The sequence below is a fragment of the Schistocerca americana genome, chromosome 9 (assembly GCF_021461395.2).
Source record: "Schistocerca americana isolate TAMUIC-IGC-003095 chromosome 9, iqSchAmer2.1, whole genome shotgun sequence".
Lineage (NCBI taxonomy): Eukaryota > Metazoa > Arthropoda > Insecta > Orthoptera > Acrididae > Schistocerca > Schistocerca americana.
The window spans coordinates 45,133,494-45,150,459 of record NC_060127.1 but is presented as its reverse complement, the minus strand read 5'-3'; the positions used below and the strand labels follow the sequence as shown (position 1 = coordinate 45,150,459).

At 40.1% G+C, this 16,966-nt stretch overlaps 1 protein-coding gene across 7 annotated transcripts in view; it reads left to right on the top strand.

The window, feature by feature from the left end:
• The window catches only part of LOC124550890 (zinc finger protein 501-like), a 601,755-nt gene that overhangs the window by 161,468 nt on the left and 423,321 nt on the right, over nucleotides 1–16,966 (top strand). For all 7 annotated transcript variants that reach the window (XM_047125661.1, XM_047125666.1, XM_047125665.1 and 4 more), the window contains exon 7: nucleotides 16,627–16,676. In XM_047125661.1, coding sequence (XP_046981617.1) covers nucleotides 16,627–16,676 — 50 coding nt within the window. The remainder of the gene's footprint in view (nucleotides 1–16,626; nucleotides 16,677–16,966) is intronic.

The window sequence follows — 16,966 nt, the reverse complement described above, 5'->3', positions numbered from 1 at the left end:
ACTGTTCATAATAGGCGTGCTTTCAGTGCAAAGTGCTGTACTTCATTGACAATCTTGCTTGTGGACTTGGTCTGGAGTCTTGTGATGATGTGACAATATGAAAGGAATGGTGACGAAATGCATCCTTGTCTAACACCTTTCAGAATTCTAAAAAAAAGGTTTCTATCCATTGTATGTTTATATGCAGCAACTAGGTTTCTGAAAACATCAGTGAGATGGTTAGGAATTCCACACAGGCTTCCAGTATTCTCCAATGATTCTTAGTGTATGCTGTTGAAAGCATTTTTAAACCCAATGAAGTTAAGGTACAGCAAACAGTGAAAGTCTGTGCATTATTCTATAATTTTTTTCAGAACAAGTATTTGTTCAAAGCACAGCCTTCCACTTCAAAAGACAGCCTGTTCTTCTTGTTGTTGACAGTTTGCTGCTGTTTGTATCTTTTTTTGAACAAGGCAAAAAGACTTTCCCTGCCACTGATAGAAGCTTGATACCCTACAATTTGTATGTGTGGTTGTATATCCTTATTTTGTAGTTTAACAATGATCACACGCACCAAGTCTTCTGCAGATTGCCATGTTTGCCAACAGGCATTGCACATTCTGAATAAAATAATTTTGGGCATTGTGCCATGTTGTTATAAAACCCTAAAGGAACTAAGTTTCCTCCTTGAACAGTCAAAAAATCAGCTATTTAGTTGCTTTAGTGTTTTGTAATGGTGTGGCCTATTACTCAGAATTATTTTTTTCAAAATGACACTGGCTGTGGAAGCCAGCAAACTTGTTTTGGTATTACACAGTTTAATAAAGAGACAAATGAAATAAGGCCTCTTGTATTACATAATTTCAGCCACTGTATTGCTTTTAAATGTTATGAATGCTACACACACAACTGCTTTTGTGAGATTACCTGTTTTTACCACTAGCTGTTACATTTTTGGCTCATTTTAAAGTTGTAAGCTGTATATCGATTGGGCTGGTGTAAAGTTTCTTTGATGTTCTCCACTCATTGTGCAGCTTGTTCATCTTTTGTGGATAGAAGTATTCCAGTTTTATCATTTATGAGGTGCCTGAAAAATTACGGTGTCCAGTAAGTAGCACAATAGTTGCTCATTTGTTTGTTTTGCAGACAAGTGACCATTCAGTTCAGCCTGGCTCCAGCTATCACCTGTGACAATCTCCAGGGCAACAAGTTACATATTTAGCTTTTCCTGTGTTTTCTTGGTAGTGCGTATTTCTTAAATTACATGCATTGTAAGTTTAAATTCAGGCAGTCCGTAGCTCAGTTGTCATTTCTTCTGAACAGACAGCTGCACAGTTCCTTAAGGTATCAGTGTCCATTGGTAACACATCAGGAGGGTAACAAGTTGCATGTCCAAGTATCTGTCAGATTTTATAGTTTACTTTTTCAGTTAGTCTTGCTAGGATGGGTAGGATGTGTGTATACTTTGTGCAGATGCATGAAGTGCTAGTCACAATTTGCAAACAGTTAAATGCAGTTTCAAATACAGTCAGCCACATTCAGGCTGCTGTCTGGGGGTGTAGTGGTGGCAAAGAATCTGGCATGTCACAGGGGGCACCTGAGGTGTTGCTTGTTTGGCCCACAGGCTCTGCTACTGAGGCACCTTGTAATGTACCCGATGCAGTGGATCTGCCCTCGCAGCAAGGTGAATGGCGGGTAGTATTGCATTCGTGTTGCTCAAGATGGAGGGCCAGTGTGGAGGCTGGGTGTCTGGCCTTGCCTGTTTACCCTATGAGAGAACAGGTGGTCATTTCTGCAGCAGGATCTGAGCAAGCACATATGGGCAGGGGTTTGCTTGTTATCAGGAGCCCCATGATAGGTGCGTTATGGAGCACCTTAGGAAGATAGCATTCAGGACTGGAAACAAACCCATTGCGCACTCAGTATGTATGCTGTTGGCCTCATCTGAGATGTGGAGGTGGCCTTATCTGCATGTATACAGTTTGCAGGATGCAGTTGTCTGTGAGTTTTGGCTCGCATCAGAACTAATGATACCTGTCGTGTTGGTTCTGAGGCCATTCTCAGTTCATAGAGATGGCTGATGGAGGTAGTGGAGGCTGCTGACCTCCCACGTGACCAAGCCAGTTGGTACTGAGGTTAGCACACTGGACTTAAATTCAGGAGGACGATGGTTCAAACCCATGTCTGGCCATCCTGATTTAGGTTTCCTGTGAACTCCCAAAATATCTCCAGTCAAATGCCAGGATGTTTCCTTCTAAAGGGCTTGACTGACATTCTTCCTCATCCTTCCCTAATCCAATGGGACCAATGATAACTCTGTTTGGTCCCTTCCCTCAAATCAACCAACCAACTTAGCACATGGGGTGCAAACAGACCTTGCAGTCTGCGGCATTGTTCCCAGAGTTGATCTGGGTCCTTTGGTTTGGAACTGAGTGGAGGGTCTCAACCAAAGGCTTTGTCAACTCTGTGACAGTGTTGGTTGCAGATTTCTAGACCTACATTATTGGGTGGGAATGTGTAGGACTCCCTTTAATAGGTCAGGAATGCACTACATAAAGGAAGCAGCTATTCAGGTAGCAGAGTACTTGTTGAGTGCACATGGCAGATTTTTAGGCTAGGTGGGAGTATGAGGTACACTCATGAACACTCACCAGTCGATGTGCACATGGGGAAATCAGACTACTTTTAGAGTAAAGACATTTTGACTGTCAAAATTTTATCAGTAAATTGTCGAAGTATTTGTAACAAAGTTCCCAAATTTATTGCCCTCCAGGAAATTTCTCATGCCAAATTACTCTTGGGACTGAGAGCTGGCTAAACCCGAAGTAGAAAGCTCTGAGATATTTAGTGAGTCTTAGAACATTTATCAGGAGGACAGGTTAGATGCCACAGGAGGGGGAGTGTCCATTGCAGTTGACAAAACTATTGTCTCTGTTGAGGCTGAAATTGAGTATGACAGCAAAGTCATCTTGTTGTGTGTGACAGTTGTAGGTGAAATCAAGTTGATTGTCAGATGTTTTTAGCGGCCGCCTGATTCCATTGTGACAGTTCTAGAGTCATTCAAAGAAAGTCCATGGTCAGTAGTGTGTACATACCTAGATCATGCAATACTAGTTTGAGGAGACTTTAATCTACTGATTATAGACTGGGATGTCTATGGATGCATTGCAGGGGGGAGGGGGGGGGGGGGGTACAGACAGACAGTCTAGTGAAGTACTTTTTGAACACTTTTACCAAAAACTGTCTTGAGCAGCCCACACACAATAAAAATATCTTAGACTTTGTAGCTACAAACAGGTTGAACCTTATCGGTGGTATCAGTATAGATCGAGATTAAATGATTATGGCTACAGAAGTTAATAAGTGAGTCAAGTAGATTAGGAAAATGTTTCTGTTAGAAAGAGAAGATAAACAGTTGCTAGCATGTAACTTAGTCAGTGAATTGCAATCATTTAGCTTTGGTATGATAGAAATCGAGGAATTATGGGTAAAGTTTAAACAGATAGGGAATCATTCAGTGGACAGATATGTGTGTAGTAAATGGATTAAGGATGGAAAAGAACCACTGTGGCTTAACAAAGAAATTCAGAAAATGGTGGCAAAGCAGAGGCTGTTATGCCCTTGTTTCAGAAGACAATGTGCAAATGACAACAGGCAGAGTTTAGTAGAGATTTGTGCATCTTTGAAAAGATCTATTCGCAAAGCATATGTAACACCTAACATTGTCACACCTTACCAAAATATCTGACCAAGAATGCGAGAAAATTCTGGTTCTATGTAATATCACTAAGCAGGGCTAAAGCTTCCATGCATTCACTCGTTGACCAGTCTGGTATGGAAGTTGAAGATAGCAAACTGAACACCAAAGATTTAAATTTTGTGCTTAAGAAATTGTTCACACAGGAGAATCATACAAACATACCTTTATAAGTTTGCTGTGAGGCCAAGTCACTGCTGTGTTTGATTATATTTTTTATTAAAATAGGTCTATTGTGGGGTGATTGCCATGATCATGTTATATCAGGTGGTCTTGATGTCCATGTGATATCACTATTTTGGTTACTGTCATTACTATATATGTTTGCTTCTGTGTTGTTGGTGGAGCTATAGAAATTAAAATGTAGCCAGAGCAGTTATTTCTGAACTTTTCCAATTTTGAAAATTTATTTCATAGGGATGTTAATTGACAGCTGTATTGACTTCAGAGGTAACTGCTCCAGCTATAGTTTAATGCCTTCTATAGTTCCACCAACGTTAAAGAAGCAAACTTATACCATAGTGACAGCAGCAAAAACAGTGATATCATACGGACATCAAGATCACCTGATATAACCTGGCAATGGCAGTCATGCCAAAATAGGTCTATTGTAATAAAAAATATAGCTGAACACAGCAGTTTCTTGGTCTCATAGCATAATAAATAATGTCCTTATATGACATATGCCACAAAGGAGGCCCAGATGAGTACGAACATGTCGTCGTTTACCTTCACAGAGTGTCCCATATGTATGATATAGTAATAATCATCCCCGGTGTAGAGAAACAACTGAAAGAGTTGATAACAAGTAAGTCACCATATCCTAATGGAATCCCAGTTCGATTTTACAATGAGTAGTGTGTGACATTGCCCCCCCCCCCCCTCCCCCCTACTTAGCTTGCACTTATTGTGAATCTCTCAAACAGTCAAGGTCCCAAGCAACTGGAAAAAAAGGTGCAGGTGAATCCTATATGTAAGAGGGTAAAAGAAAGGACCTGCAAAAATACAGACCAGTGATCTTAACATCTGCTGCAGAATTTTAGAAGATACAGTGAATTCAACTATTATAAATTTCCTTAAGACCAAAAAGCTTCTGTCTCTGAATCAGTATGGTTTTAGAAAGCACTACTCATGCAAACCTCAGCTTACCCTTTTCTCACATGATATACTATGAACTAGGGATGAAGGGCAACAGGCAGATTCTATATTTCTAGATTTCCAAAATGCATTTTACATTGTACTTCACTGCAGACTGTTAATGAAAGTTTAAGCACATGGAAAGATCCTAGGTATGTAAGTGGCTCAAAGACTTCTTAAGTAGTAGAACCTAATACGTTGTCCTTGGTGGAAAGTTTTCGTCGGAGACAAGGGTACCGTCAGGAGTGTTCCAGGGAAATGTAATTGGACCACTATTAGTTTCTGTGTCCACAATGATCTGGTGGACAAGGTGGAAAGCAATCTGCAGTTGTTTGCGGATGGTGCTATGGTGTATGGGAAAGAGTCGAAGATGAGTGGCTTTAGGAGGATACAATATGACTTAGACAAAATTTCTAGTTAATGTGATGAGTGGCAGCTAGCTCTATATGTAGAAAAATGTAAGTTAATGCAGATGGGTAGGAAAAAGAAACCCATGATGTTTGGAATGGCTAGAGGACAAACGTAAGGATTTGGAAGCGCATTTCACTAGGGAAAAATTGGGCACCACTTCCAGTAAAATTAAAGACATTTTTGGTGAAAAGACAAGCAGCTGTACAAATATCAAGAGCTCAGATGGAAATCCAGTACTAGAAAAAGAAGGGAAAGGAGTATTTAGGACTGTACAAGGGAGATGAACTTAAAGGCAAAAGTGTAGAACTGGAGGAAGATCTAGATGAAGATGAAATAGGAGAAGTAATACTGTGAGAAGAATTAGAGCACTGAAAGACCCAAATCAAATCAAGGCCTTTGGGGTAGACAACATTCCATAAGAACAACTGATAGTCTTGAGAGAGCCGGGCATGACAAAACTCTTCCCTCTCGCATGCAAGCTGTATTAGACTTAAAGAAGAATGTAATAATTCCAATTCTGAAGAAAGCAGTGGCTGAAAGGTACAAAGATGAACAAAGTGTCAATTTAATAAGTAATGATTGCAAAATACTGACATTAATTCTGTATGGAATAATGGAAAAACTGTTAGAAGCAGACCTTGAGGAATATCAGTTTAAATTTTGGAGAAATGTAAGTACACATGAGGCAATACTGAGCCTTCAACTTATCTTAGATGGTTGAATAAGGAAAGGCAGACCTACCTTTATAGTATTTGTAGGCTTAGAGAAAGAATTTGACAGTGTTGACTGGAATACTCTCTTTGAAATTGTTAAGGTAACAAGGGTAAAAGATGGGTACCGAAATTCTATTTACAACCTGTGTAGAAACCAGATGGCGGTTATAAAAGTTGAGGGGTATGAAAGGGAGGCAGTAGTTGAGAAGCGAGTGAAGCAGGGTTATAGCCTATCCCCAGTGTTATTCAATCTGTACACACAGCAAGCAGCAAAGGAAGCCAAAGAAAAATTTGGAGTAAGAATTAAAATTCAGGAAGAAGAAATAAAAATCTTGAGATTTGCAGACGACATTGTAATTCTGTCAGAGACACCAAAAGACTTGGAAGAGTAGTTGAATGGACTAGACAGTTCTTGACAGGAGGATACAATATGAACATCAACAAAAGCAAGTCAAGGATAATGGAATATAGCAAAATTAAATGAGGTGATGCTGAGGGAATTAGAGTAGGAAACAAGAGACTTAAAGCAATAGACCAGTTTTGTTATTTGGGCAGCAAAATAACCGATGCTTGCTGAAGTAGAGAGGGTAAATAAGAAAGCTAAAGATTAGATATGTAGATCATGTAGCTAATGAAGAATTACTGAAAAGAATCGGGGAGACAAGAAATCTGGGCCACAATTTGTCCAAAAGAAGGGATCAGGTGATAGTACATATGCTGAGACATTGAGGCATCACCAGTTTAGTATTGGAGTGAAGAGTGGGGGGTAAAGAATGTAGGAGAAGGCAAGAGATGAATACTGTAAGCAGATTTGGAAGGATGTATGTTGCAGTAGTTATTAGGACATGAAGAGGCTTGCACAGGATAGAGTAGCACGGAGAACTCATCCAACCAGCCTTTGGACTGAAGACCCCAGCAAGAATGATCAGATACACCATTAGTAATGTCTTGCTTGACACAGTCACATTGTTTAAATATCTACACATAACATAGCAAAGTGATAGAAATGGAAAGGGGCTCTAAGGATTGTAAAAGAAGGAGAATGGTAGACTTTAATTTACTAGGAGAATTTTAGGAAAGTGGGGTTCATCTGTAAAGGAAACTGCATGTATGCCACTAGTGTGACCTATTCTTGAGTACTGCTCGAGTGTTTGGAATCCGTACCAGGTCATATTAAAGGAAAACACCAAAGCAGTTCAGAGGCGGGCCACTAGAGTTGTTACTGAGGAGTTCAAACAACGTGCAGATGTTACGGAGGCACTTCAAGAACTAGTACAGGAGTCGCTGGAGGGAAGGTGACATTCTTTTCAGGGAACACTATTGAGAAAATTTAGAGCACCAGCACTTGAAGCTAACTACAGAACAATCCTACTACTGCAAATACAGGGCGAGTCAAAAGTCCTTGGACACCTTCATAAGTTGGAAGATTAAAGGGAAAATTGAAATGTGATGATGGGAACATAGGTTTGATGTGGGGCCACAACTTTCGGAGTGAATGTCATTGATAGCCCCCCGCTTGAAATCTGCCATTTTGGATTCAAGTCATTTTTTTTTTTTTTAACTGGGAAGGGGGTGTATGACACATCAAATAACACTCGCTCGAGCCCTGGAATTTAATGGTGTAATTTGTTTTTGTCTATCTTGTACAGTTTAGAAGTTATTAATGTTCAAAGTTGGGAAATTACCTTCATACCGACTGCTACAACACATGTTCTACATGTTGTTCATCCCGTGCAATGCACAACTGTAGTCGCAGTCCTCCAGGGGACATGTTAAGCAGATAGAGTATGATGAGAAGATCCATGATTTGAGACACCTGGAGGAACGCATACAACAAGCCTATGACCAAATTGCAGGAGACACTCTCCTTCGTGTGCAGTCAGAGTGGTTGCGGTGACTACAGTTGTGCTTTGCATGGGATGGACAACATGTAGAACATGTGTTGTAACAGTTGGTATGAAGGTAATTTCCCAACTTTGAACATTAATAACCTCTAAACTGTACAAGATAGACAAAAACAAATTATACCACTAAATTCCAGAGCTCAAGCGAGTGTTATTTGATGTGTCATACACCCCCCTTCCCATTTAAAAAAATGTCTTGAATCCAAAATGGCAGATTTCAAGCTGGCGGCCATGAATGACATTCACTCCAAAAGTCACGGCCCCATGTCAAACCTATGTTCCCATGATCACATTTCAATTTTCCCCCAATTTATGAAGTGTCCAAGGACTTTTGACTTGCCCTGTATATATCTCGTGTTAGGTCCATGGAGATAAGGTATGAGAAATTAGGGACTCATACAGAGGCATGTAGACAATTTTCCTCTCTCTGTATCCATGAGTGGAACAGTATGAGAAACGACTCGTAGTGGTACAGGGTGGCCTCTGCTACACACTGTGCAGTAGTTTGAAGAGCATGGACGTAGATGTAAATATAGATGTAGATGCAGATGTTGAAGTAAAAGTTCTCAAATGATATGGTACAATGCCCTGGTGTCAATTCGAGATGCATCATTTTGCACCCCTCTACTTTTCTGTTGAAATCACTTTTATTTTTTTTATTTTTATTTTATTTATTTATTTATTTATTTATTTTTTTTTTTTTTTTTGCCTCTACAACTGCTTTTGATGCCGCAGTGTAAGTTGATGTATTTTTGTTTAGTAAATTGAAGTTTCTGATCTTTAGCTATTTCACTGTATTACTTCACCACCATCCTTTCATCTTATCGGATGCCAAGTATGGTCTTGGATTTATTGCTCTTTCTGTGTTTCACTCTGTCTTCCACTTGTCCCTACAGTACATGTAATCACAGAATCCTTGAGTTTAAACCATGGCATTTCAACATCATCTGATTGATCTTGAAATACCTGCTATAGATTTTTAAGGCTGATTACAAATGAACTTCCTACTTTACCTTTCACTTTGCTACATCAGATGATTTCTGCTTATGTTGTTGGCATTGCCACAATTTGAACTTCACTTTCAAGGTCTCTCGGACCAAGAAATGACCCTACCCAATGTCTGCAGCATGATAGGTTTGTGTATCTCACAAAGAGGACTTCCATTGTCTGTTCAAACGAATGTGGTAACTATAATTTAGACTGTTTCCTTCAGGTGAATGCTAGGTCTTCTTACATATCATTTTAAGTTAAAGGAAACTATTGCCTATACAGATTCCATGGAGGCTACGGGATAATATAGTCATTGCCAAAGTAATGCATTCATATCATCTATAAGAAGTTTAAGATCATGATTGAGTATTTCATCAAATAGATCATACAACTGTTCATGAAAAATGCCCTTGTCTTCATTAATTTGAATATTCTGATGGCAAATGGACCTGCACAATAGTTTTCCTCATGTGAGTAGTGTGATGAACACGAATGATGAGTCGATCATTAACTAGACCCCAACAAGATGCAAATGTTGATCATTTTGCCTTGAGTAAAGGACTGTTTTACCATCATGGGTATTTCATCACTGCCCAGACAATGAATTTCACAAAGGCTGTCTATGTACAGTTCATTAAGATCAAATTCAGAGAGTAATTGTGAAAGCAAGCCTGTTTGATTTAAGGATTGAACACTCTGTGTTCCAGTCTGAGTGGTATCTTTTGCCGGAATCATTGAATTCTGTATCATTAGTGGCTGTATGCTCAGTTGCACATTCTTGGATTATTCACATCACTGTTATCTCCATGACAAGATTTAAATTTACATTAAAAATGACATTTCTAATTATGCTCAAACATTTCTCATTTCCTTTGAGTGTTAACTTTATTTCCCATCACCACAATTGTAATTTCAAATTCCAGATGATTTTGAAGCGGAAGAGGTCATGCAAAAAATTTTAAGCATTATACGGGATACATAAACATTTATGGAGAATTTACATAAAGCTAACCATTAAAGATGGGAATGTTGTTCCACAAAATATATTATGGATCCTCAACACAGGAAAAGAAGAAATAATGTATAAAGTACCAAGATAACAAAAAGGATAGTTGCTACTCACCACATAGCGGAGATGCCGAGTTCCATAAAGGCTTACCAAAAAACCTGTCAGAAAGTTAGCTTTCAGCCAGCAAGGTCTTTGTGAAAAATAGGTGTGTGCAAGTGCGCATGCATATGCGCGTGCACACACACACACACACACACACACACACACACACACACACACACACGACCACAGTCTATGGCAGCTGGAGCCACACACCAAGCAGCAGTGCATTATGGGAGAGGCAACTGGGTGGGGGTAAGGAGGATGCTGGGGCAGGGAGCGGGGATGCAGAATTAGGAGTAGGGGGCAGTAAAGTGTAGCTGGGAATGTGCAGTGATGAGGTGGAAAGTAAGGCAGCTAGGTGTAGCATGAGATTATATGGAGGATGTTGGAGGATGGGGGGGGGGGGGGGTGGCAGTAGAAAAGGAGAAAAGTAAAAAGAGTAGGTGCTTTGGTGGAATGAGGGCTGTGTAGTGCTGGAATGGAAACAGGGAAGGGGCTAGATGGGTAAGGACAATGACTAACAGAGGTTCAGCCAGGAGGATTATGGGAACATAGGTTATATTGTAGGGAGAGTTCCCACATGCACAATTGAGAAAAGCTGGCAGGGGCTGTGAAGTAGTCATTGGAATGAAGGAAGTTGTACTGGGTGGCATGCTAAGCAACAGGGTGGTTCATTTGTTTCTTGGCCACAGTGTGTCAGTAGCTATTCATGCAGACAGAAAGCTTGTTGGTTGTCATGCCATGTGGAATGCAGCACAGTGGTTGCAGCCTAGCTTGTAGATCACATGACTGGTTCTACAGGAGGCCCTGCTTTTGATGGGATAGGTGATCTTATAACTGAACTGGTGTAGGTGGTCATGGGATGATGTAAGGGGCAGGTCTTGCATCTAAGTCTATTACATGGATATGAGCCGTGAGGCAAGGAGTTGTGAGCAGAGGTCATGTAGGGATGGACGAGGATATTGTGTAGGTTCAGTGGACGGCAGAATACCACTGTGAGAGGGGTGGGAGGTTAGTGAATAGGATATTTCAGGGCACGACGAGAGATAGTCTTAACCCTGGCCATGATGAGAGATAGTCTTAACCCTGACGGAGAATGTAATTCAGTCTCTCCAGTCCTGGGTGGTACTGATGAGGGAAACTGCCCATCACCCCCCCCCCTCCCCCCCCCCCTAAGATTTAGTGGTAAGATGACCCAGTGGATAGCTTATCAAAAACTGAACATACATCAGGCATGAAAACAGGAAGGTGTACTTAACCGTGAAAAGAAAAGCAAAATAGAAATAGTGAACATTCCAAAAACTAGAAGTGCAATATAGAGCAGCCTGAAAAAGCAATGAAGTTGTGGGCGAGTGGTCATAGTGTTGGACTGGCAAGTGGGCAAGATGTTAAAAACTCCCTTGTGGCATTTATTTATTTCTTCACAATATTCGTACCTGTCTGTCCAGTCATTGAAATGTTTGTTCTCTTTCTGTAGTCCTGGAAGTTGTCATACTATACATTGGTTATAGAATATGAATCATGTGGTAAGAATACAGTACCATCACAAGTAAATGTGATGAATAGTGAGAACAGATGAGATGAAAGTGGACGTCTCACAAAAATGAAAACAACAAAGAAATGGGTGTGAACTATGTTACAATAAAGGAATTCAAGAGTCAAGGCTTCAGAAATGAAATGCAAGTGTAAAAATATTAAAAACAGATGTTTTGAAAGAGCACAGAGAAACTGTGTGATTGTGAAACTGGTGCATTCATTTGTTGCAGTTTACATGACAAACTGTTATGTTTTTATCCTTTCCTAGGGAGTGATAACATTCACTTTCGTACAAATGCCTATATCAGTCAAGGAGACATATCTCACTCACTTACCAGCTGTACAAATTAAGTGCATCAATAAGAGATTCTTCTCATAAGACACACGTACTGTCACTGATGCGGTGTATGACACATTAGGCATATTTTCAAGTCAAGGATTCGGTTGACTTGTCTTTTGTCATCAAATATTTGCAGTTCCTATTCGAAAGCCACTTCCTTTTGGTTGCTAATAGAGTAGTTGTGCAGAATCTGCTGTCATTATAGGTCCCTATTTTAACCTTTCTGTTGCAAACAGCTGCTACACCACAACACAGACACAAATTTGAATAAAGTGAACATAAAAAAAAAGCTGGCACAAGGGAAGTTCAGACGTGGCTTGTCCACTTGGCAGTCTAACACTGTAACCACTTACCCAAGACACCATTTCTCGTCCAGCCTGGTCTATATTGCACTTTTTGTTCTTGGACTGTTCACTGTTTCAATTTTTTTCCCCCACAGTCCAGTACACCTTCTTCCTGTTTTCATTCTTGATCTGTTTTCAGTTTTTGACTGGCTGTCCACTGGGCCCTCTTACCACTAAATCTGAGGGGAGTGCGATGGGTAGTTTCCCTTGTGAGTCACAAGGGGAAGGCTCCCCTGTGGCCAGATGGTGGGACTGTTCAAGGTGATGGGTGATGAAAGATAAGGCACAAGAGATCTGTTTTTGTACAAGGTTGGGAGTGTAATTACAATCTGTGAAGGCCTCAGTGAGACTTTTGGTATATTTCAAGAGATACTGCTCATCACTACAATGCTATGGCCACAGGTAGCCAGGCTGTATGGAAGGGACTTCTTGGTATGTAATGGATGTCAGCTGTCGAGGTGGAGATATTGCTGGTGGTTGGTAGGTTTGATATGGACAGAGTTACTGCTGTAGCCATCTTTGAGGTGGAGGCCAACATCTAGGAAGGTGGCTTGTTGGGTTGAGTAGGACCAGGTGAAGCAAATGAGGGAGAAGGTATTGAGGTTCTGGAGGAATGTGGATAGGTTGTCCTCAACCTCAATCCAAATCACGAAGATGTCATCATTGAATCTGAACCAGGTGAGAGGTTTGGGATTCTGCATCTTTAGGAAGGATTTCTCTAGATGGCACATGAATAGGGTGACATAGGGTGGTGCCATGCAGGTGCCCATAGCCATACCCAGATTTTTTTGTAGGTAATACCTTCAAAGGAGAGGCAATTGTGCGGGTGAGGGTGTAGTTGGTCATGGCAACGAGCAAGGAGGTGTTTAGTTTGGAATCTGTCAGCTATTGGGAATGGTAGTGTTCAGTAGCATTTAGGCCATGGGTATTAGGGATGATATTGTAAAGGGAATGCCCATGACCTTACCACTATTGAACACCACCTTTGCCAAAGGCCATTACAAATCTTAATTACTCTCCCAACTTTGTACAAAAACAGATCTCTAGTGCGTTATCTTTCCAGTCATCCAACATCTCCCAAAGCCCCACTCTCTAGCCACAGAGGAGCTTGCCCCTCATGACTCAGTACCACCCAGGGACCAACAGAATTACATTCTCTACTAGGGTTATGCCTACCTCTCAGTGTGCTTTCAAATTAGAAATGTCCTACCCACTAACCTTCCCACCCCTCCCACAATGGTATTCCACTGTGCACCGAACCTACACAATATCCTTGTCCATCCCTACACAACCCTTCCTCCCTGCCCCTTGTCTCATGTCTCACATTCCTGTAGTAGACCTAGGTACAAGACCTGTCCCGTACATCATCCCACCACCACAAACATCACCTACCCCATCAAAGGCAGGACCACCTGTGAAACCAGTCGTGATCTACAAGCTAGGCTACAACCACTGTCCAGCATTATATGTGGGAATGACAACCTGTCTGCATGAATGGCCACTGACAGACTGTGGCCAAGAAACAACTGGACCACCCTGTTGCTGAGCACATCGACCAGCACAACGTCCTTCATTCCAATGACTGCTTTGCAGCCTGTGCCATCTGGATCCATCCCACCAGCACCAGATTTTCTGAATTGTGCAGGTGGGACATCTTCCTGCAATATACCTTATGTTCCCATAATTCTCCTGGCCTCAACTGTCGCTAGTCATTGTCCTTACACATCTAGTCCCTTCCCTTCTCGCATTCCAGCACTACTCATCTCTCATTCCATCAACGCATGTAGTCTTTTTACTTCTCTCCTTTTCTACTACCCTCCCCCACCCTCTGTCTAACCTCCTGACTGCACCTAGCTGTCTTACTTCTGCCTCATCCCCACACACTCTGAGCAGGCATTTACCATCCTCCACTCCTACCTTGCATCCCTCCCCCTTCCTGCCAAAGCCTCCTCCTTACCCTGACCCAGTTGCCTCTCCCATAATGCAATGCTGTCTGGCTCCAGCTGCCATAGACTGTGGTCATGTGTGTGTGTGTGTGTGTGTGTGTGTGTGTGTGTGTGTGTGGTGTCTCTTTTTGACAGAGGCCCTGTTGGCCGAAAGCCAACTTTCCAACAGTCTTTTTGTTGTGCTTTTCTGTGACTCAGCATCTCCACCATATTGTGAGTAGCAACTATCTCTTTCATTATATTGTTACATTCCATCCTGGATTTTCCATTGTTTAATAATGTATCGTGGTCATCTTTGACTATGATGATTTACCAGATGCATTGAAAATGGACATTTCAAAATGTGTTCATACCCTAGACCAATGTATGAAAAAGTATCCAGGTTTTAATCAACTTGTAAACAAAATGCAAGCATTCTAATTGAACAAGGATGGGTGTAGGTTAGAAATTAGATAACAAATAATTAAAAAGAGAGAGAACCGGACTGACTTGTGATTGTGATCTTTAGAATAAGGTACAGTGGTAAAAATTGTTGTGGAGCTGGTACCAACAAATATACACAATGACCAGCAGTTGATTGAAATTAATGTAAATATTTGCTTGATAATGGATGAAAGGCTAAAGAAAACTCAAGGTGCTTTTATGAGATTTGTCGACATAGAAACAGCGCTCAGTAATGAAAAGTAGTGAAAAATGTTTCAAACACTCAGACAAATTTGTGTATGTTATAGGGAAATGTATACAAGGACCAAGAAGAAATAATATGAATGGAAAACCAAGAAGGAAGTTCTTGATTAAAAAGGGTCTAAGCATGGAAGTAGTCTTTCTGGACTACAATTCAACATATACTTGAAGCAACAATGAAGGAAATGAAAAATTCAGAGGTGGGACCAAAATTGGAGTGAAAGGCTATTAATCATGAGATTCATTTTGACAATGTGATCATCTGTGTGAGTGGAAAAATTACAGAACTTCCCAAATGGGATGTACAACATTTTGAGCAGGGATATGGACTGAGAGTTTTGAGGAGCAACTCAAATGAGACTAATGACGAACTTTGCACCAGAATTGGTGACCATATAGTAAACAGAGTGAACAAATTATACTAATTTGGAAGCAAAACAACATAGGATGAATGAAGCAGGAAGGGTGTTAGAAGGGGACTGGTACATCAAGTTGTGTTATCCATGCTTCATTGAGGTCTTCTGTTACTGCACCAGTCCATTTTATAGTTTCAGTTTTAGTTTTACTGTGAATGTCTTAGAATTCTACAACCCATGTAGTTAATGTGCTTGATTCCAGTCTTTTGATATGCCCATAAAATTTTAGCCTGTTTTTTTTTTCATATTCAAATAAATGTTGGCATGCTTTTCAATTTCTTTATTTGCTCTTAGGCTCTGTGTTCCATCTACAGTATAATTTGGATGTAAAATTTTCTTGACTACTTTTAATTACCTCTTTTGATGTCTTAAATGTCTGTCTCTTTCTGTTTAAAATGAATGTCTCAGCCCAATAAAGACACTCTGGTTTGCAATAGTGTTGAAATGCTTCTGTTTTGTGTTTTTTGAGATGCATTGCTTTTATAGATATCTTTTGTAATCCTGAAAGTTGATTCAATTTTGTGACAGCAAATGTCATAACCAATAGTTTCTAGGTAATCGCAGATAGTTCTACCTAAATATTTGAACTGAGAAACTCTTTCGATCATCTCCAATTTAGTATTTAGAATATTGAGTGCCAGGTTGTTGGTAGATACCTATTTTGTTTTTTCAAATGATTTTTGGAGCCCTGCTCTTTTTGCTGTTTCTTTAATTGTTGCTGTTTGTTTCTAGTGAGTCTTCCTAATTTGATTACTTAAATTTTAAGCTCTGATTTAAGTTTGCACATCTCTTGGATTGCCTTTTCTAAGGAACATCACCTTGTCTCACTCTTCCTCTAATTTCAAAGTGTTCTGAAATTTCTCCCCAGAATTTTATCTTAAAATTTGTGTGAGTTAGTGTCAATTAATAATTTTAAAGAGAGACATTCTGTCTATTTAGTCATAAGCTTTTCTAAAATCCACAAAGCTGCACAATAATTCTTATGCCTGAGAATTAGTTTCAGAACTAAAATTTGTTCTGGGCAAGATCCATGTTGCCTGAAACATTCTTGATATCTGTGAATTTAGCCCTCAAGTTGTTCAGTTCAGTTCAGTTCAGTTGACATTGCAACAGTATTGTGTTTGAGACAGGAAGAATGAAAATAGGCACTGATAACCTCACTGTTGAATACCCAACTCTAAACACACACAAGAATGGAAGTCCCTCTATAATTATTAACATCAGTTCTGTCTTCCTTCTTATGTAGTGTATATATCTCACAGTATTCCAATCATCCAGAGTATTATTGTTATTATTATTATTATTATTATTATTATTATTATTATTATTGTTATAGATGTTCTTAATACCTCTTTCAGGATCTCAAAGAAGAATCAGAGTCAATAAACAGTGGCAGTGAACCAGAAAGGTATTGTACAGTTGTTTACACCCCTTGTTTTTCATTTTGTGCATGGGTTGTTTTGCAGCTTCACTTTGTAAGTGCCCAGAGAATATATGGGTATACACACATATATGCAATACATTAACACTGCCCAGTGATCCAATTTGTTGGCAACATTGCTCATTGTTCATATTCCCACCTACAATAGTGACAAACATTTCTAAATATGTATCCACATTGTTGCTGAACTGTCAAGAAACATTTCGCATTATGTCTGCATCAAGTGCTATGCAATAAGTGGAGAGGGAGAATTAATG